Raw genomic sequence first — 23,846 nt, 5'->3', positions numbered from 1 at the left:
ATCTATACCGCTGAGCGGAGAAAAACTGAATATTTGTGCGCGATCCGAGAGAAGAGACGCGAAGAGGGGTTTATCGCCCATTACCTTCATTATGAATTTTTCATCGTGTCTCACTGTATTGTTTATATGATATTGTTTATATGATAATGGACAGTAATAATGAAATAAGCTTGCAACTTTAAAGAATCCTTTAATCGATATTTCTCGATGCAGGGACTAATAGCCCTCCTTAATTCGTAATTAGTTATTAACTGCGCGTTTTCCCTCTTCATTATTATTTCCTATAAATATGAGTTATAAATTATGTTTGCCTGATTGTACAGTTTCAAAATATAAAATTTATACTTTGTGATAAATCACCTCTTTCTAATACATTGATTATTTAACAACTAATTTTCTATCAAAAAAATAATATTTTTTAAATTACATTTATAATGATAATTTCATTAACATGATCTAATTTGTATTTATGTTTAGTAATAATTTAATTAGTTTATTTACTTTTAATTTTTTTATACCTACAAGTTTCTGTATGGTTTTACGTTCGATATTGCATTTCTTTCATTTTCGTACAACAAAATGTTACACACATTAATAAAAGTTTTAAGTGAAAATGGATTATGATTATTATAGATTTATAAAATGCTGTTTTATTTATATATTTAATCACATATATTGTGCGAGGCTTCTGCTATACAAATAAAAATCCCGAAAGGTTAAATCGCTGGCAGAAGGATTAGAGAGAGCGTCATTAAATTTTGTATTATTCGCTGAGCGGCAAATGGAAGAAAAATGAGATGCACAGAAAGGAGTCGGTCTCGAGACTAGCGTAACATCAAAGGTAATGCGGAAGAATATTGGATTTCAGAATGTGAATTTTGTCGTTGCATTGCGCCTGGCGAAACGTGTGCAATGCAGGTCGGCGCGCAAAGGCAAATATTGTTCACGAAAGGAACAATAAAATATTATTTTGCGCATTTTGCCGTATTGTCTTAAATTTTAATATAGCAACCCGCTTTCCATTCTATATCATGCAGCAAATCGTTAAAGCGGAAAGCACCAAATTGTATATCACAGTGTATTTCGTCTCCGCTGCGCAGAGCAGTGCCAGTGGCGCGAATACAGTCGCAACGTTAAACTAAGCATGAAATTATGACGAAGTGCCGGTGTTATTGCGAGGCACGAGATTTGGGACTGCGGATTAAGTTGCATACTACGTAAGCCGTACTTCAGAGAGAAAGGGATGCATCTACGTTACACCACGGACACACCAAACATTAAATTCTACTCAGACGATTCGGAAAGCTGCAATGCATCGCTTAAGCCACGCAAAGCTCGAAGGATGAAAGTTCAAACAATATTTATCATGGTAGATTCTCATTACTCTCCTTTGACCAAACTTTGCAATTTAATCATATAGGCATTGTGATATTTCTTTGTAAGGAGAGGTAAGATTCCGAGAGAAGCAATCAAATATTTACCGTAAATAAAAGTAATTTTTATTGAATCAATATAAAACTATATTGTGGAAAGTGTACAAAAAAAAATTTTATTTATTTTTCTTATAAAGATTATTTAGAAAAGAAATAAGAACCACAAGAACTCTCATTTATTTACTGTTTAGTAATTTGGTGCAAAGACACTGGATATTGAACCACAAGAAGAATCTCGTGCGCTATCGCGATGCACCGAGACAAGTCAGGGGGAAACTCCTGACTTCCGCCGAGACGTTATAACTATCGCCAGACGTGGCATTTAGGGAAGGATTAAATCGAGTATAACGCGACGGGTTATATCGTCGGTTACAAACGACGGCAGAATATCAAACTGAAGATAAACTACTATGGCGCGGAGTTGGGCGTGAGATATGACCAAGTCCTGTGTCCACAGGTTTCATCTCGGGTATCTTTTTAAAATTTCACGATATTACTCCACTGCTCCGCGGACAGGTATCTAGTCAATGCGGGCGCCAATGTGGCGAAAATCTAACCCCTCCGCGTTTCGTCTTCTCGTTGCTGTCAAATCTCTTTAGCACGTGTCGCCAATCCGAATGGATTCGTCGCCGCGATCTTCCGCTCAGCGGGACACTTTGAATGCCACTTTATGTACACAACCGTCTCATTTGAGTCGCGTAACTTCCGCATTCGCAATGCCAACTTATCCTGTATCAAAAAAACGATGGTAATTCTAACGTCGCCGCTTTCGTCGTTGACGAAAAATAAAATTCTCTCTCAGCGCTTTTCAGAATATTTTTTGCATGAAAAAGACTTGTATTTTGTATTTATATAGTATACTTTGTATTTATGAATATTTTAACATACACAAAAAAGAGATCTTTGACAGATTCTTCAATTTGAAATTTTAAAATTGAATTTTTGACGACATTATCGATGAGAAGGATTTATTAACATCTTTTATCTATCAGTTTCGATACTTAACATGTTGCTCTTATCAATGCTTCTCATTTGATCAATTCGGTACCAGTTGGAAAATATCGTTAAATTTATTATAAGCTTAATACCTCTTGAATATTAAGTATTATATTGAATTGAATAGCAGCATTATATAGTTAAGTATTTACTCTTGATATATATACGTAAGTCATCTCTCAGCAACGTTCTCAATTAATTTTCGCCAATCCTTACACTGCTGTACGTGTTCCAGGCGATTCACAGTTTGAAGCACGTAAAGTGGACTCTCATAGACTTATGCATGTGATGCAGTTATTACATATAATATGTGCATGGCTTTGTACAATCCAATATACAGCTCAATAGAATTAAAATGAGAATAATTAAACAGTTATAAAAACTAAAAAACCGGCTTATTCGTATCGGTAAAATCCTCTTCTACTCTGTCGAAATAGAGGCTAAGAAGGCGGAAGAGGAGAATTACATAGGGTGGAGCTCTAGGAAAGTTATATCGTCACGTAGGATTAAACTTATACGACCAGCCGTTTGTCTCGCGGGCATATTTCAAGTGCCATCGGTGCGTACTCCTACCCCTTCCCGATTCTGTTCTTGAGGAACGTCTACCGAAACTTCTCGTCGGCGACGTCTCTCTATGCCGCGGCATGCCGCGTTATAAGCGCCGCGCGACATGCGGAGAACGAGAAGAGAGACAGACGCACAGAGATTACTCTTCATGCCGGATACGAAGCGAACGCGAAGCGCGAGGGAGGATGGTACACGTTCGATGTAATCCCGGGGCGCAATCCCGATGGCGCGACGCGTCGCGACGCGCTGCTGCCGCGAAAATCTGTCAACTCATACGCGTACGCGCGTCAGCCTTTCGTTGCGAGACAAAAACTATACGTGACATCGGCGAGATTGGAAAAGGGTAGATATGCGCGCGAGAGCCAAGAGTCTCTCCGACCATACAAGCGCGTGTATTTTTTCATATGTACATCCCATATCTCATAAAACATGACGCCGCTGGGAATAGCTTGCGGCACCTCGTGACTTTTCGACTCTTTAGGTCTCACAGCGCTCGTATATTCTGTTATTTCATAATCCGCACAATAATACGTAGTCATTTCATGTATATTTACGTGTATACGCGCGTTAGAATGTCCTGATTTTTGGAGGTAATTTTTTTTGAGAGAGATATTTTGTTGAGATATTTTTATAATAATTCATCCGGGGAGAATCAGATGGCTCATATTTTGCTAAAAAGAAAAAAAAAAAAAAAAAACCTCGCTTGTTTCTTTTTCTCTTTAATATTTTTCAACTCAATATAATTGGCTTTACATGAATATTCTGCATATAACGAATAATAGGAATTTTCGCAAATATGGATATACTAGGATTTCATGCGCGAGCCATGCAATTATTGTCCGCGACAATTTCCAATCAAACAAATATCTCCAGTGTCATAATGAAATCAATAAATGAGAGCATGCGTGCGCTTATTAAATCGTATCTCATGCTCTTGAGGATGCCGCGTATCTTTTAAAGAGTATCTCCCAGAATCTCCTCGAGGAAACGCGAATATCCAGGACATACATACTTCCTATATATATATACGGCGACTATAATGTAGCAATTTCACATCCCGTGGTGTCGTCGCGCGCGCAATTTTCTCAAAACCGTAAATTCCGGCTTAGCTCGTTAGTCCGGCCGTGCTCTCCCGTTTATATCGCGACACGGCTCCTACGCTAATACCTTACCGCCCAGCATAAAGCAGCAGCCCGCCGGTGGGTAGTTGCGCGCTTACACGAATGGAAAGCGCGATCAGCAACGTTACAGCAAATTTCTATCCTTCCGCGTGAGGGGTTACACCGGAGCAGAGGTGCAACCGCAAGTGGCTGGTTGTGCGATGCCGCAAGATGCGCGAGATACGCTCGCCGGTGTGCTTAATTAACTCGGATAGCTCATTACCGACACCCCTGCCTCGCTACTTCGGTCTCTCGCGATATGACGCGTCTGCTTCGCTTATCAAATTATCAACTTCACACGAGAGATATATTGCGCTGTAACAACGGACGGAATTTTGCCGGTTCGGTTAATCCTTTGTTACATTTTATTGTATTTAATTAATGCATTTAATTATGACATACTACATTGAGCAAAAACATTTTTTAATTTAATGCAATTATTTATGCCGAATATTAATGTTAGATTAGTTTTTTTTTTTTATTTTTCATTCAAAATACTTGAATTAAAAATAGTTTTTTTAAAAATTCATGAAAAACTTCTTTAACATTTTATTTGCTAAATGTAGTATATTGATTGACGTTGAGCATATACGTATTTCAACAGATAGTTATTTTAATATTATTCTATATTAATTCCATTTATTTGAGTAATTTTGGTTGTCAGAAAATTCAATTTTCAAATTATTATAAGATTATATAATTTTATAAAAAAGAGAAGTAAAGGAATTTGATTGGCATCTTTTATTTAAGAAAAGAAGTATTTAAGAACAGAATTTTATGATGTTGAAGACATGACACGTGAAAGCTTTACACGCTGCGTCATATTTTTAGAAAGTTTTATTCGTAATAAATCGATAACGAAAATGGTTTCATATATATATATATATATATATATATATATATATATATGAGTGTGTGTGTGTTGTGTGATATATATATATACAAATATATATGTATATATATATATATATATATACACATATATATATACGTGAGAAAATTGATAAAATTATAGAAATCGATCGATACAGAATGTAAACTATATATTTATCTCCGTACATTTTTCTTTTGTAAATAAAATATTAAAAATTGTATTTTTTTAACTCTTACGAATCGCTTTCTTTATGCTTATATTTTGAATTCAATTCCTATGTTCTTTTTATAATAAAATGCAAACGCAGAAATACTCTGCAAAAGGCATCACGATAGACGCGCCGCCTTTAGTAACGTCTCGTCTTTTTTATGGTACCATCGTCACGTATGCACCTATTTTACAAAGGCATCTTCTTCACAAAGCAACAACCTCATCGATTACAAAGTAAGAGTATACGGAGGCGCGACGGCATGGCGATGAATAACGGCGCGAAAAGAGGGACGAACGGGAGAAAGACGGAGTACGGAAATTTCGTGCGTTCCTCTCCGTGACGGGACGGGCATTAATACATGCTGCCGTGAATTTACGATGCCGTGGAAAAGCAATATCTGTCGCTCCGGGGCGTGCTGCTGCGTCGGGGGCCCGGCCGAATGTTCTGACAACCACCTGGCAGTCCCTTCGATTATTCGTTCGCGTCGCAATAGCGTGCACGAACCGATAGCGCAATCAAAGTCGACCTCGTAAACCCGCTGGTTTTATTCCAAATCCACCGAATTCATCGCATCGCCGTCAATCTCGGACGCGTTGCCCATCACGTCACGTCCGCGCAAATTTCACCCCCGCGTGCTGGATGTTGCGCGAAGAAACGAGTTTAATTCGCATATAGGCGTCTTTAACTATAACAGATAAGGAGAACTGAGAATGCACATAACTGAAAACAATTTAAAAGCAATCAAATATAGCGTGCACTACGTGCGACGAAACAGCTTCGTGATATTCAACAATGAAATAATTCAGTAATCTTTGAATGTGAGAGACAAGATTCGTCGATGATAATGTATGATTCAATTTTTTTAGACCTCAGTATCGGATTTTTTAAAAAATTATTATTGTTCTATAATTATCGTTTAGTAGACTATAGCTTTTGACACATGTCTTCAAATTTCGTGTGACATGTATCAGATACATTTTCCAATTTTATGAAAAATTCGTGAAAATCTATAATTATTTCTTGCAATTGACTTGTATGGTTGATACTATGCAATATGTCACTAATATTTTTAATATCTCAAAAATATCAAGATTGTTCGATTTTAAATCCAGTGACATGGAAATATTAAATGCCGTATGTTTTATTTATTCTTGGATCTGAAAGTGTATTACTGTTTAAAGATAGAAAGCCATGAATGTAGCTTTTAAAAATATCTTATATTCAGCAAAAATATATAACGGTTTTTCAGAAGAAATTGAGATATTAAGTTTTGTAATTTGCTATTATAAAATATGTACATGTACATTTCTGCGATCTAAATTTATCAGTCTCGAATTTATCACAGTTGCACTTTTCATTATAATATCACTATTATTTTTATTCTATATATTTTGCATGATCGTCTTTAATATTAATTATAAATTTATATCACTCTGGTAATTTTTGTCTCTGATTATGAGAGATCTATTGCAATTTATTTATTATGAAAATATTAACATGCAAAAATATATGAATAAATATGTATTGTTTCTTTCAAAAGTTTATTTTATGTTTACTTATGTCTGTTTTAGAAATCATACATTAACATTAAAACATCGATATTCTCATCATACCTCGCTCAACGAATAAATTTTTCTGTATTTCTTTGGTATAGATGAATTAATTGTTTCCAGAAAAGGAAAGCTTTGTTGAGCGGAAATCGAGAACACGAGAACATGAAACAGTAGTGTCCTCAAATTCTCAATTTTCCGGTCAGTAAATCGTATAATATAAATTTTCCGATTTATTTCATCCTTATCGCTTTATCTTTCTGATTTATCCAGCTGCTGTATCTCATACTTCAAAGTCGCTACATTTTAGTCAATCGTCAAGATTTCCGCGTCACAATCGGGTAACGAGGTGCAGAATTTTTCGAATTAAAGCGTCGAAGAGTTTTAAAACCCGTGAATCGAAAAAGAATACTTGATATCACTTGTAATCGAATCAGACAGCGAATTTTTTCGATCGTCAGTTAAAGAAGTCATTTTCGCGATCTCTTTGTGTCACAGTGATACGACTTGTGTGCTAACAAACTGTACTTAATTATAATTGACAAGTCTAATGATCCACGAGACATGATTTCTCCTTCTTTCTTTTATCTACGAGGGAGGAAGGTTCTCGAGATAATATCATTATCATCGAGTTACGTTTTGATCTTTTCTTCTCGATCTTTGATAACATTCTCTCTCTTCTTTCTCCCGCTATCTGTTTATCTATCTTTTACCTTCCCAGAGCTGTTTTTCTCTTTTTTCTTTCTTTATCAGGAATCCAACTTGATCCTTCGCATAGGGGACATGTCGATCGATAATGCTGGTAGGAGTCGCAAACTTTGGTACAAGAGAGAAAACGAATGATGCGACGATAAATCGTCGCCTTTTTGTACGATCGTCGAGAGACCGTACGTTTCGTATTATTTGCAGTAAAAATAAATTAAGTCTATTTAATCAAAAATATGTACAATTTTATATTAATATGGAATTATATAATACTTATTTTTTTTAAATATAAGATTTTTAAACATATGTAAAATTGTTATACACATACATAATTATATTCATACAAAAAATGTTATGTTCTTAAAATAAAATTAATAATGTGAAGAATATTAAAAATATATTTTATCATATGTTTCTCCGCGTGAGAAGAAAAAGAATTTGCGTTTATAGATAGAATACGCAAACTTATCTTAAGATAGAAGGATATAATAGTTTGTATCCGCGCAAAATACTTATTTAAATATATTTCTGTTAAATATAAGTTAAACTATTTTAGAAAGAATAAACGTATACGAAGAATCCGATAAATCCTTTTTTATTTACAAAAGAGATATGCAGATTTTGATATTAAGCGATTAAATTATGCATATATAATTTTAATAATAAATTTTATATCTCACATTTTGCATTTTAATTACACGTAAACTAAATTGCATAATATGCACGTACATAAGCTACAATTTCTTGATAATCTCAATATCATAATTGATTCCGATTGCGCAAAATAATTATTATGTCGAATGACCATCGGACACGCGGAATTCACGCGGTGGAATTAAAAACTCTTTTTCTTTCTCGTTCTCTACCAACTCGTGTTTATTCTCCAGAACTGAATTCTAATAGATAGTAAATAGAACATACACGTGGCTGTAGCGTGAACGCAATCAACATGCGCTATCTCATGCAAAGCCTCGCCGGTCATCCCTGCCTCCTCCTCTGCTTCCTCCACTTACGTATCCCCCTCGTCTCGTTTCCCACCTTCGAGTAGCTCCGCTTTACGCTCGAATTTGAACCCTCGAGAAAATTATAGAGGTGGGTTTGCGGCGATGCCGGCCAAGCTAATCCCACCGTATAATTAACCACCGGCAACCGTCCGGGCTTTCCCTGCCGCCGCACTGTACGCCATTACTCATGGCTAAGCTTTCACGAATGTGTGTACACATACGCCATTCTCTCGCGATCCCGCCGATTCCACCGCTCGAATACGGAAAAACACACAGGGTTACCCCGTCTATATTCGCAAAAAGAAATACACGTTCGTGTATATATCGCCGCAACGCGACACGCGTACCTATTTCTACGCTCGCCTCTCAACCCGACTATAGGTGTGGGTGTATCGATTCGACGCGGTGGATGCGGTCAAACCGCGGGAATGGTCGAACGAGCGTCTTCGGAGCGTGAAGCGTGTCGGAGGATCAGGGAAAGGATCTCACGACCCCCCGCGAAATGGTCGAAAAACCTGAGGAGAGGCCAGGGCGCACTCTCCGATTGTAATTGAACTGCGGAGCGTGAAGCGAAGCTCTCTCCAGGGGAGCCGAATGAAGCGTGACACCATTGTACCGTTGACCATTCTACCTTTTGGTCGACAAGCTACTTTAAAGCTGCGATCAACGGAACATCGCAGAGGTAATTGCGAGTACAATAGCGAACACTTTTTATACTCTTGAATATTGACGTCAAATTTGCTTATGCGTTATCAGAGGAACGAAATTTTCAAAACGTAATAAAGAGTCGTGTGCGTGACCGAAGCACTATCGAAACGTATCTATTTTATTATCTTTATATTTAGATCTCTTACGATATCTTCATTTATTTATCTTTTATCTAAAACTGTTAATAAAAGAGCGATTTTTTGTAATCGTTAATAATAATTATATAATTATTTTACATATAAAAACTTTCAAGTAACTGATTACAGTGTCTCATAATATAAAGATCGCGATTTCAGTAGTATGAGTCAACGATATATGAACGCGAATGCAGCCAATTTATAAAGCTCAATATCACAATTCGTCTCTTACTTACATTCTATAATAATTTTATAATACATGTGATATAATATACATTACAACAAGGACTAAGATAAATTCGATATTTTCAATAAACTATTCAACTAAATTAATAATTTTTTTACATTCTCTGGACAAATTTTTTTTTTTTTTTTTTCTGTACAAACGATATTCAGTCCTAATATTTTTGATAATGAAATTGTTATTGTTGATTTTTAAAACTGTTGTATATATAATCTGAGTTGACATAACAGTTATTAAAAATTAAGAATCAAATTAACATCGCACGTTGCAAAATATACACATTCACATTGCAAAGAGAGGGCACGAGAGAAAATCACTCTGTATGTATTTATTATTTACAGCGGACAAATGTATCGAAGTGTATGTTGCATAAGGCACGACGACATTTCGCTACTACAAAGCGTGAAACGTTCATATGAAATATCGACGAAGCGATATCATTTACCTGTCGTTTTCATTGTCCCACAGTATTTTACGAGACCTGTATTGCCAGCGGACTATCCTGAATCGTTTCATGAAAGTACCAGAGTAGTTACCATATCGTCGCTGTTATCGGCTGTTACGACTGCACTGGCGCGAGGCCACTCACGTTATCGTGTTTAAACGGGCGGAAAAGAGAGAAAGAGAGAGAGAGAGAGAGAGAGAGAGAGAGAGAGAGAGAGAGAGAGAGAGAGAGAGAGAAAGTAGTTAAGGTCGATGAAGTTGCTGCCTCAAGCATTATTAAATTACTCGCTGACTTTCCATACCAATGGCAACAGGATATATTTTCTCTCTCTCTTTCTTTCTCTTTCTCTCTCTCTCTAGTTATTCGGGATAATCTGATTATCTGCTTGTAACAATGTGATATTTGTTCTCGATTTAAAGCTGACAAGTGCGTGAGCGAAACATTTTTCTATCACAATGAGTCTCAAGTCATGTTTCGCGCTGAAGCTTTAAAGGTCTTATGGATCTAAAAAACTTTGATAACCCTCTTGCTCTATCTTCCTTTATACGCGCGATAAGCTAAAACTTAATTACAAGGCATTCGTTATCGAAGAGTATTTCGAGACCGGGACAAGTGCATTGCTAGGAGCAGGATATGATCTATGAATAAAGTTGAACGTAGCGTGATATCATTCAATAAACAAGGCTTTACAACCTCATTTTTTTATAGACGTATTATGTCGTCCCAGAAAATTACATAGTGAAGTTTCACATCGGTATGTGTGTGATTTCACTCGATTTTATATTCTTTGACTCATGTTTATCACTTATATGATTCAACCTTTCTGCTTATTTTTTCTATCGTCTTTTTTCTGTTGTCTTTTTAATACACCAAACTTATATTTTGTCGCTTTTATGTAGATAAGAAAGACACTGATTGCAAAAGTCACAAGTTAAATTATATTTTACGGTAGATAACAGTTAACGAGAGCGTATCACAATAATGACAGTAAGACAACGCAGATAATATAAGGAAATATGATGTCAAAATGTAATATAAGATTGAATCCATAAAAAAGTAGTCGAAGATTTAAATCTAAATTTATTTTTCTTTTTATTAATTACTCTATTACATTCTTTTAGCGCGATTCGATTTCCGTTTGAATAGTGTCAGATTTTTATAAACGTGCAGAGAGACGTACAGAGATTTATTTACGCGAGATAGAGCCGCATCATTTGACGATATTTGCTTGCTTTGTGTTTGTTGAACACGACAATACTTTATGAGCTACACGTCTAGCGGATGCAATCAAGGTACACGGCGGCTCTAATGCACCAGCAAATGAAGTTCGTGATTTCGCCGAGTCGATTTGCCACGGACGCGAAAATAATACAGGCGTGCAATGAAAGAAACTTTGAAGAAACGTCGTCATTATGTTGGCCGCCGCGAAAAAGAAATACCTTGGCAACAAGCGATCGATCGAAGTTATCGCACGTTTACAAACGGTTTCTGCACTAACGACACGGTCGTTATCTCAAAGGAGTCTTTTTTTTTTCTAATAGAAAAAGAGCAGCCCCCCTTTAGCGAAATCACACTGGGGGCTGAGCGATGCAGCTTAAGCGATCTCGGTAATGGATGGTGGAAAATAGTTTTCGTTATCGTTGCCATGACGGATGGTCTCCGTATCGGGTAAACGATGTTTCGCCTGTATAACCGTCCCGGCCATTGCCGATTCCTTAAGCTGTCCTCGGGAAAGCGCCCGCTCTCTCTCATATCGCGACGCTAAATCTCCGCCGACGAGAGAGGTTAAAGCGTAGCGATGTCGACGCGACTCCACCCGACGTAGAACTTTCTTCCGTGGAAAATGTAAAAGGGTGAAAGATCAAGGGTGGGCGTGGTTCGCGACGAAGGAAGTAAATTACTGTGCTTATGAATTTTTTATGGGCTGTCGTCAAGGCCTCCGTCGTCATCGTCGACAAATTCTCGAGCGGGGCTCTTGTTTAACGAGGCCGATTAAAAGTCGGATATCAAACGCGCCCTCGATCGTCCGACGAATAAATACATAATGCATATAATCGCGCGCTCTCCGCTAATGAAAAGTACTAATCCCGCGACGTAGTCGGAATATTTATTCGACGGCGCGGCGGCGGAGACACCGTCTAAGAAGACGGTTTCCTTGGCGAAATAAAAATCTCATTTAACTCGCGCTATCTCGCGACACGGCGAAATATCGTGTTGCTGAAGCGATTACAGGACGCCCGTAACGCACGGCCCGGCGAAATGACTTTTTCTTCACGATGTTAGGTTTTCGCAACGTAAAAGACGAGATGGCGCGTCCACGTGCTCTCCCGCGTGGAACAGGACGGTAATAACGCGCTAAAGCGTTTAGCGTGGCGGACCGTGTCGTATAGTCGGCAAAACGTGTGCGAAAGGATCGATGTTGTTAAACTGCCGCGGCATTAAGTCTCGCTCGCGGTTCTTTATTCACGGCGAGCTGTCATCTTAAATATGAAACGGTCGCCAAATCGTTACGACCGCTCGGAGTAAAGAATATGTTTACGGTGGAAAGATAGCGAGCGAAAAAGTTATTGCGTCGCTGATACTATGTAAGCTTGCACAAATTCATATTTTTTCTCATTAGTTTATATAGATTATAATAAACATAAATATTATTGACAATGAAATGATGAATTTGATTAAAGAAGAAAGATCCTTGATTGATCTCACTCTATTTTAATAATAAAAGACGAGCGCCTAAGAGTTTAGGGAAATGCGCGATAAATTCGTTATTTCTTATAAGAAGATGTAATATCAAGCATTTGCAATATGTTCTGTCAATATGTTTAATATTGTAAAACTACCTCTCGATATATCTATTCGAGATATTCGAGATATTCGCAACTGTATAAACTGTATAAACATCTAATCTATCTTTGCAGTACATACATGTGGCAGTATATGTCGTGTAGATCAGCATCCCAAATAGATACGTGATTAGTAGTCATTAGTAGTTAAGCCTAGAAGATTATAGATTGCGATCACATATTATCTACAGTTTGGTGTAACAAGAATGTTGTCGATAATAATCAAGATATTTTATTAAGCATAAATTTCTTTTTTACTTTATGATTGCATGTATGATCGCTATGTATGTATGTATGTAGGTCACATCACTCCGATAACCTAAATGACAAAAATTTGGCATTGAGTACTCATACACCGTATGATAACATACAATTCGTCTCCGAGTTAATTCGAATAAAGACTGAATAGTATTCTCAAATCTAATAGTCACTTGCGAACAATAGAATTTCCAGGACGCTGCGAATCGTCCCTCGACGTGAACTAATCTTGGGAGCTAATAGTCATTGTGTTCGCGTTTCATAACGAATTATGCACTTACATAAATGCAAATTGTGCGCGCGCATACGTCGTCGAGTATGTAAATTCTTGCTCACGGATGTTCTAACTCGTGGTTTGGCAATAATCATACTATGGTACCTGTATATAGTTGGTATATTTGAAACAAAGAGAGAGAGAGAGAGAGAGAGAGAGAGAGAGAGAGAGAGAGAGAGAGAGAGAGAGAAATGCAATTTCAAACATTCTGTTTGTACAAAGTACGTAATAAGCGTGACATTTTCTGTTATACGAACAGACGAGTAACATATTTTTGATATAAGAACATTCTTTTTGCTTTATAATTTAATATTTCTGGTTTAATTATCCTGCATTTGAAGAAAATTACAAGTTAAGAAAATGATAATTTAATATTCTTTTATTCCACTTTTATTTTATCTAAATATTTATGCACATGATAAAATTAACAATTAGAGATTAATAAGCTGCAATTTGCGCAGATTGTTTTGGGACAAAGTAAAAGCCAGCCAATTTAATAATTAAGATAGGAAAGTTTTTAAAATTTCACGTAAAATTAATTTTAGATAGATAATGCTGTGAGGCGCATTGAAGCGACCTATAAAAATTGTGAAAATTGTTTTCACGTGCATCGTTGTTTGAAAAAGTCGAGCACAAAATCTCTCTCCTCTGTTCTTTTACTATTAACTTACTTTTTTACTTATTAGCTATATTTTGTCAAACTTATCTTGTGCCATCCATATAAAAGTAAAATCTCATGAAATTTTGTGCCTAATTTATAATTATTTAAACCATTCGTGTCGCAATCTCGTAAGCGTTATAAGAAATGTATTTTTAAAGGTGTAAAAATATGTGAAAGAGCTTTTAGATATATTTTCATATTCCTGATATTGCCATTTTGTCGCGTGCTTCACAGACTTTTATCTCGCGTAAAGAGCTCTTTTCGCTAGACCGGGGGGTGTTTTTTACGCGACAATAGGCGGTCTGAAAGCGGAGATACTACGATGTAACGGCACGAAAACGGTAACGGGGTAGACAACGGGCTCACTTGAAAAATCTTACTACCCATGCATGCGCTCTCAAAGACTTTTGAAGAGACGGCGAAGTGTAACTGTCGTTTAGCCTCCTGTATTGTATCTCACGCACCTTTCTTGCATCCTAATGAGGATTTTAGATGGCACGTTGACTTCTCTCTTTCTCTTTTTCTCCCTCTCTAATACACAAGCTGCTGCGACTGACTACTACTACTTTTACTGCAACATAAAGCGTATGTTTTCTAGAGAAAATGAGAACATTTAAAAGGATTTTATGCTGGGAATAACGGCGGAAATTCAGCAGATCTGAATTTACGTGGATAGAGCGCGCGATTACACGAGGAAACGTTCTTTTAGTGGCAACATGAATTTTTATTCTCTAAAAGTCGTTCCACTACACTTATGCTGGCGAACATGTAGGCATAAAGAATTATGAATAGTGATTATATACGTAACATCATTTTTTTACATTACGGATATTAATAAAAAGTTGACAGTATCAATAAGAAAACGCGTAAATGAAAAATGAAGAAGTGGATTTATTTGTAACTTTTAAATCTTTCTGCCATTTCCGTAATATATCTTTATCTAATTTTATTATTTTCAATATCTCATATATTTTTCGATAACGTGCATTTGTTAATTTGTCAGCAACATTTCGGTTTGCATCTTTTGCAATAAATGGCAGATGCGTGATATTTGGATGCGTTAAGCTCGAAACAATCGCATAGAATAGCCATATTTATTCAAAGCAACGAATGACCGCGAGTCCCATTTGCAGATCGTAAAGATAATAGAGACGCATAGTCGTAGCCATTCTGTGTCATCAATAATCCAACACCGTAACGCGGCCTGCAATTTGCAGGACATTAGCACTGCGGTCAGATTTCGGTGTTCTGTGCTACGAATGATGACTGATTTCGTTAATGTAGTGAGTACACGTGCATATAGTGCGTGGTTTTCATATCCTATTACGAGATAGCCAAGAGATAAGACCACGAATAATACGATTTCAGCGATCTAAAGTGACTTTCAACCGCAAAGATAAAACATGTACGAGTTTTCGCATAGAATTGCATTTCATCTTATTATCTCGAAATTAGACACTAGTGGAATATTCATAGAATTCAAGAGATAAGGGTTGAAATTTTGCAACTTATTTAAAAATTATGATTGATCACATATTTTTAACTATTCTTCAATGCAATTATTCTTCAATATATTTTTTGTTCAGAAGTTTGAATCATAAATCGTATTTTGTCTGTATAATATTTTTAAAACATGATTGCAAATTACCAATGAAATTTTACAAGCATCAGTTTTCAAACTCAATATTTATCGTGTGTTTTTGATTTTTACAATAAAATTGCGAAAAATTTATAATATAACAGTCTGAATATGAGTTAAAAAGTTTCAGAATTATGTCACAGAAATACCATCTGTCAATGTGATAAATTGTAATAATTGATTTGATTCGCTGTAAATATATTCCGTAAGCATTACGTAACTGTTATGTAATTAGACATGGTAATTAATCTAGAAAGCCTACTCAAAATTCTGCTACTGCAGAGTATTATAGCCAGATTTACACTCAATTAACACTTGCGCTTCTCGGCGTCGCGCGCGACTCCGCGACGATGCGACATTATGGATTTTATCGCGACGGCCGCTAATTGCTACTGAAATTTATCTGGCGCCTCCATATTCTACGCGATATTACTACAGCACTGCAGTCGTACACGAGATCATAACTTACCGTCCTAAATCAACACGCTGTTCTCCGCGGCGCTAAAACACCAGAGTGGTATCTCGTTTGATTTTGCTACGTAATTCGTCTCGAGCAATTCGCTAAATCAAGTACATTTGTATAAACTTTTTTCTCTTCCTACGCAAACTTTCAGACTATCGTTGCCAGAAGATTCATGATATGAACGAATCACGATTATGAGAAAAAGTATGTAATAGCAATATTAATCTTCCTTTTTGTCTTAAATTTATTGTATTTGATATTTCTTATGTCAGACGATGACTTTTAAAAAACACAAGCGCAATATCACAATTTATACAAATACATAGTATATTATTAATTTTCATTATTTATCATTTGATATACGTGTGACATTATGATAAAAATATTGATCTGATGGAGGATACGAAAAAAGAGAAACTTTCGCACAGCACGTCAATTTAGATAATAGAGATAAAAGCTAGAAGAGATGTAAAGGATATATGTGATAGCGTAGGGCATGTACAGGAAATTGTATCCTATATGTAAAGGAAATAGCGCGATAAAGACACGGAAGAAAAAGAATGGCTACGTAAAAAGAAGAAAATGAGAAAGATAGTCAGGAGACGCTGAAATACTAAGAACAGAAATCGATATGTTAAATGAAAGAGAAAGAAAAACAGAGAAAATTAAAAAAAGAAAAAAAACGTAAAGAAATAAAGCGATAAAAAAACGAAGTAAATGAGAGAATAAAAACTAGGAAGATTTCGATGGAAACGGAAAAAAGGAGGGGAGAAAGGCGGATGGCTGAAAATGGATTAGCTGAGAAATTATCCGGTATAAGAAAAAGGGCGATGAACGGAGATTTAGCGGAGGAGTAGGTTGCCTATACTCACGCACACAGATTAAGCGTCTTAATCACCTATGAACTAAAAAAAAAAAAAAAAAAAAAAAAAATGTGCACTCGGGTGAAATGAAATCGGCACCGAGTATACGCGTACTTGCGTGTGAGGAAGGTGCGACGCGTTTAAAACAAAAAGTTCAACAGACTTGAAGTACAAGTGAGAAAAGGATGAGAAGTTGTGGAAGGTTGAAAGAACGGTCAGAGAGAAACGGTCGACGAAAGAGTCAAGAGCAAAGGACATAGGAGACGTACTCGGTGAATTGGAGACGCTTTGCGCGAGTGAAATGGTGTAAGTGTGAGTTATACGTTATACAGCGACCTTAGCAAGAATACAGATAAATCTCCTCTTTTTTATTTTTTATCAACGACATAATACATTGTCGTTTTAATCTCAGTTTTGTAGTTTTAACAGCAGCATACGCGCTATGATTAAAAACGAGCTTGTTTCGAAACTATGCGATTACATAAGCAATAAAATTTTCTGCCGCGGAAACTTCGTTTCCTCTGCATGCGCGGCTTTTATTGCCACAGTCGTATTTTAGTATTGTAATTTAAAAGTTGATATTCATTAAACTTGCAGGAATGTTAAGTACTATTTAGTTTAAATATGAAAGAGAGTTACAAATAATTTTTGTGTAATTTCGTCTTTTTTTTTATTGTATAAAATATTATTTCTGGACTTACATTTAGTTGCCAACTCTCACAAAGATATGAATTGAAGAGCTCTCTTAAGCTGGCAGGACCACAATTTTTTTTAATTGGCACGGGATACAAATTTATTTTTGGTGGTACGAATTAGTACAAATTCAGTACTAATTGTATCTGTTTTGTTTTATTTTTTTAATTTTTTTCTTTTCCTGCTAGCTTAATATTAAGTTAGCAGGAAAGTTAGCGCCACGATTTTTTCTGAATTGGCATGGGGTACAAAATTATTTTTGGTGGTACAAAATAGTACAAAATAAGTACTAAATAATCCATTAGGTCCCATTTGATTTTGCTGATTTGGTCCTGCCAGCTTAAGAGAGCTGATATTCTTACGTGTAGTTAATCATAAGAGTTAATCAATTATGTTAACAATTGCTAATTATAAAGATTATAATTAGCTAATCGTATTTTAAAGAATAATACGGTATATACGAAGTACGCATACCTATTCCTTCGATTGTCGCCGTACATATGACAAGAGCAACAGCGCGCTACGTCTGTAAAGGTCGAACGCCGAACACTGTGTGACGATGTAAGATAACAAATTCCTTATGCCTATAAAATAATATACGTAGGTATGCCGAATATCTTTTGTAAAAAATAGTGACGCGTCCTTGTTTGTATCCTTGGTATGCGTGACGTAGGAAGACACGGCATAGGACATAGTGGGGGAAGGCAAGTGGGGGAAAGGACCGCCGCGCCGCGTCGCGCAGAAAGTAGAGAGACGAAAAAATTATTATTATTCAGCCAACGCTCGAGAGTTAACAAGTACGTATTCGACATACATATGTCGTTTATATCAATAAAGTTTTTCTACCTCATTGTCAGTAGCTTTCGATATACGATCTATCTGATTCTTTTGTAAAACTAGTTTTACTTACAACACCTTTCGTTCTCGAGTTTCAAATTAATTTTATTAATAAATGAGTGTATTACAATGTTTCGCTTCATCATTCGATCCTGCGATTCGTATTATCTCAATCTGAAAATGATTAATATATTACATCATCTCAATCCGCGAAAAATTCAAAGTGCGAAAAAGCATCTAAGGTATATTTAAAGATTATTATTAGAGAAATATGTATCGCCCGTAATAAAATAATAAAATTAATAGTTAATAATATTAAATGGAAATCGCAAGAAGTATTGCTATGATATATTCGAAATAAGAATCGCAACTAGATACTAAATATGATGAAAATCATAAAAATTAAACATACTTAGCATCATACGTTTTCAGATTTCCTCCGATTTGCATGTAAATGTAATTTTCCAATCATTTTCAGATTAAACGTATAACAATATACAAATTAGCTCTCTTAAGCTGGCAGGACCAAATCAGCAAAATCAAATGGGACCTAATGGATTATTTAGTACTTATTTTGTACTATTTTGTATCACCAAAAATAATTTTGTTCCTACCCCATGCCAATTCAGAAAAAATCGTGGCGCTGCTAACTTAATATTAAGCTAGCAGGACCAAAAGAAAAATGTTGAATTGAAGAGAATAATTTTAAATAACCGACATATTTGACTGACAGCAGATTAATTTATTTTAGCATAATGCTTTTGTGCATGTGCTATTTTCTTTATAATAGGCCGCAATTTAATCTTTATTAATATTTTGTTCATGATATACCACTCATTGTTACAGTGTTGGTAATTAAAAATTTCTATTTACAGAGAAGTCACGTCTCTCGCGAAAAACGCTCAGTGATACATAAAATTTATTTTCATAATACTGTTTCATTCATGTGAAACAACGAATCGTTCCACTGTTTATCCTCTCGAGACGTATTAAAAATAACAGTTGTATAACACGATGCATTGTCGTGTTTTGAGTTATATCTCTTGTATAATAACATTGCGAGTTAAAAAAAATCGATCCAATCAAAGTTATAACACACAAGCAGATGTGATATAACATTAATAAAATCTTGATAATTATAAACATTTCGAAAACGATGAAATATGATCCAGCAAACAGACAACGTGATTTAATATTTTGCTATTCATCGAAAATTAAAAAGTTAATATAAATTTGATAAGATTTTGAATTTTATAAGAACACAAAAATGAATCACTTTAAAATTATTTATAATAATTTAAATAATACGCGAATACAATTAATGTCAAATATATTTCACGTTTTTGTTTTATATATAATTTTCTTGTATACTTTTTCTGCATCTAGTTAAAAATATAAAAAAATTTTAAATTAGGACAATATACATACTTGTGCCGGTTTTAGTTAGTTTTTATTTTTAACGAGAACTTGCATCTTACAATGTTGATGTTTCATTTTGCTGCATGGAAAGTGGAACCAGCAATAAATAACGCTGGCTATGAAGAACTTTTGCTATAAAGAACTACTTACAATTCAAATCGTCAAAATTTCAGGCTTGTCAGTTGCGAAATATGCGGCAAGGAAAATGGCCATTAGTCTTTTGACGTTTCTTATAAAGCGTAATTGTAAAAGTACTCTCTGCAAAATCACATGTCATCGCACACATTGCATCTTTTTTATCTTTCACTGAAATTAAAATTCTTTGTGCTTTGTCCATAAAAGTATTTGACACTCTTCGTTCTCCGTTTCATTTTTCACAACTTGTTCCTTTGGACAGAAGATGTAGACGCCGACTTCGAATAAACCGACGAATAATTTTCTTCAACGTATATCGGATCAAATTAGTCTTGAGGATGAAACGCGGAGGTAGACATGGTGAGGTAGGGGGTTCTGCGCCACCCTAACGAGACTCTAATCTTCTTCTCTCGTGGAAGCTTAGGGCAGCTCGCTCAAACTTTCGCTTCGTGCACCGGGTAATTAAAATGTTAATCGAGGAATTAGCCAGTTAAGTAGAAGGTTCGTTCCGGGGTATACTTTGGTTTCGCCCGTACGTCGTCTGTCTTGATTAACGAAGCTCGAAAGTCGAACTTCGATCGGGTTTAATGTTAACGAAGTATGAAGAGAGCTAGTGAGAATCTTATCTTATGATAGGCAGATCTTGGTACGATTATACAGAGAGATAATAATAACTTTCTATTTTAAAGATATATATATAACAAAATGTAATGTAGTATTGTAATAGATTAAATTATTATCAAACTAATTATGAGAAAGAGAAAGAGAGAGAGAGAGAGAGAGAGAGAGAGAGAAATATTGCGTTACAACTTTATTATTATTTATATGTTATTTGAAGTATTTGAAATTTATGAGATTGCGAAAATGGTTATACATTTTTGGTACGCGTGTTATACGTTATAACCCAAGGATTAGAAATGTATATTTATGAAATTTTGAGGTAAAAAATATCAGAAATAATGTGCATACAGGATGAATGGAATACACCTTTCCTTCCCGCCTTGCACGATTTTATCTAAACTTCTGCGCATCACGTGTTGCGAAGGTAATTTCTCGGTCATCTACGAGAGCGGTTTCTCGTTTGGGATTCCTATTTCGGAAATTAGTTGGAAAATTAGTTTTGGCCACCAGTTTACCACGAACTTTTGAAATTGCTAGGTTGGGCTGGGGCACGACCAGGAACACAGTTTTCTGTCGTCGACGAGTCATCTCGTACATTGTCGAGTTCTAATGTTATTACAGTTCATTCTGGGCGACATTTCAACGTTGGTCAGTGAAACGTCTCGAAATTGTTACCTTGCGTTACAACCATCTAAAAGGCTATCTTTAATTTTTGTTGCAGGTTGGATGACGAGAAACTGGATCTCATTAACGTAAGTACTTTCAATAAGATAAAAAAGATTTGATCTTCTACTTTAATTAAACGTCTTGTTTGTGAGATAACAATGTTAAAAAAAATTACTGATTAAAAATTATATTTATCTAAGAAATTTTCTAAAATTGATAAAAAAATATCCAATTGTAGAAATAGCGAGTGAAAGTAAAAACAATATTAATAATAAATTATTATTTATTATGTAACTTAATTTTTAATAAAAACAATTTTTAAATTAACATAACTCCAAAGAAACAATATAATATATTACAATAGAACGTTTAATTATAGATGCTATTTATTACCGCTAGAAAGAGAGAGAGAGAGAGAGAGAGAGAGAGAGAGAGAGAGAGAGAGAGAGATGTAAATTTAGTTTGTGAAAGAGAATATATAATATTAAATAATTAGGACGCATAATTTGTCCCTGTGTTGTGAGAATGTCATGTAATTATTTTACAACTTAGTCCTCTTTGTAAAGGATCGATTAAAAGCCCGCGAGATATTAGCTCTCTGTAATCGCGAAAGCCTCCATACGATTTCGTCGACGTTGATCGACGTCGATATACGGGACTCAGTGAATGGAAATGGACCATACTAGAACCATATCAAACGTTGCTGGCGTCATGGCGGCCTAATGCACCGCATCGCGAACGTAACTGTATGCGCCAAATAACCGGAAATTACTGGGCGCATTTCAATCAGAACCGTCCAGCAACGTCCGTCGCATAGGCCATCGTTTGTTCCGCATAAATAGATGCCTAGCTTGTATGATAATCTCTCAAATCGAACCGGGAAATCTCGGGGAATTGCCGGTTTCTCTCTAGAGAATCGCTTTTCCGGTAAAGCTACAGTGAATGATCTCTATATTCAATGGAAGGGGGTCGCTCGTTTATCACTCGCATATATACATATTATTATATGTACAATATATACGAGATATATACCGTAAAATATGAGAATTAATAGTAGATTTGTTCATAAATTTGATACTGATTTTCTCTCTCTTCTACGGAAAATTTATAAACATATATATGTAACTTGATATCAATGTTATTGATTTAATGATTAAGGTAAATTTAATGATAAAATTAAACGGCTTTCTCGAAAATATAAATAAAGCATAATATATTATTTCTTATATCGTATAATATTTCATTTCTTACTTTGTATAATATTAACTTGTGTGTTTAAATAATAATTAAGAAGTTTAAAATTAAGAAAGTTGAACTTCTAAAAATTGTCGCCAATATCAGACTCCAATTAAATTTTTGCTATTAGAAAGTCAAATACAAACATAAAGTTGTCAAAATATTTCAATTTCTTGTAAAGAATTCTACTATTAACTCTTAATTTTATTTCAACACGTTTATAATAATGTTTAATGTTCATATTTACATAAATACTAAAACGACAAAATTTTACTGGATTTTGCATTATATGACAAGCGAATAATAATATTTTAAAATTTGTCTTTTTCAACAATATAAAATAAAATTTAAATTACAATGGAAAAGAAACAAATTTATTCAATGAAAAACGATTTTATATACGATGATCATCATCTTGAATATTGAAAATTATTTTCCTGTGTATATGTGTGTGTACATCCTATGTTCTACATCGTATTACATGCGCTACGAAATTGCATACTTAAATTAGAACATCGTGGAATATCGTGTAGCATTGCCGCAAATTTATCTCCATTGTGCATTGCTGTATTTATCAACATGTTCCAATTGCGGTAGTTACGATACCTCACGCGTAATGCAATAAAACAACCGTCTTTGAGTTTGGTGAAGCCATCTATATTTACCTTTGCGCGGTAATTGTGCTTCGCTTGAGATAGGGGTACAGCTCATTAAGTCTACCCTGCGGTCAAATGTTTCAGCAAACCACGTTGAGACATCGTACATAAAGCCTTCTGATATAAACACGTATGCAAATAATGTTCTCTCTCTCTCTCTCTCTCTCTCTCTCTCTCTCTCTCTCTCTCTTTCTCTTTTGCAAAAACTTTTTAAATTAAATATCTTGAAAATATTATGTATCCTAATATTTCGTTTAATTTTATCGAGCATTTTGTGATACATAAAAAGATGAAAAAATATATTTTTTTATTACATTTTTTCACTCTCTTTTTTGTAATGCTTTGAGAAAACGGACATAAATTATTTTTGATAATCGTTAACTTGCATATATAAATGTGAATTGTATACATACATTATTTTTTTTTTTAAAGAGAACGAGCGAGAAAATTCTTAAAAAGTTTATTATTTTCTCTCATCGTTTTATAAGTGATATAATTGATGATAAGAAAATCGACTAAAATAGTATATATATTTTGCAATTTTCGTA

The 23,846-nt window shown here is 35.2% G+C and overlaps 1 protein-coding gene across 1 annotated transcript in view; it reads left to right on the top strand.

Moving 5' to 3' along the window:
- The window catches only part of Invadolysin (leishmanolysin-like peptidase, invadolysin), a 251,794-nt gene that overhangs the window by 176,313 nt on the left and 51,635 nt on the right, over positions 1–23,846 (top strand). The window contains exon 4 of the mRNA XM_072903972.1: positions 21,462–21,492. Coding sequence (XP_072760073.1) covers positions 21,462–21,492 — 31 coding nt within the window. The remainder of the gene's footprint in view (positions 1–21,461; positions 21,493–23,846) is intronic.

The sequence above is a fragment of the Anoplolepis gracilipes genome, chromosome 12, assembly GCF_047496725.1.
Source record: "Anoplolepis gracilipes chromosome 12, ASM4749672v1, whole genome shotgun sequence".
Lineage (NCBI taxonomy): Eukaryota > Metazoa > Arthropoda > Insecta > Hymenoptera > Formicidae > Anoplolepis > Anoplolepis gracilipes.
This window is presented reverse-complemented; position numbering and strand designations above follow the sequence as displayed.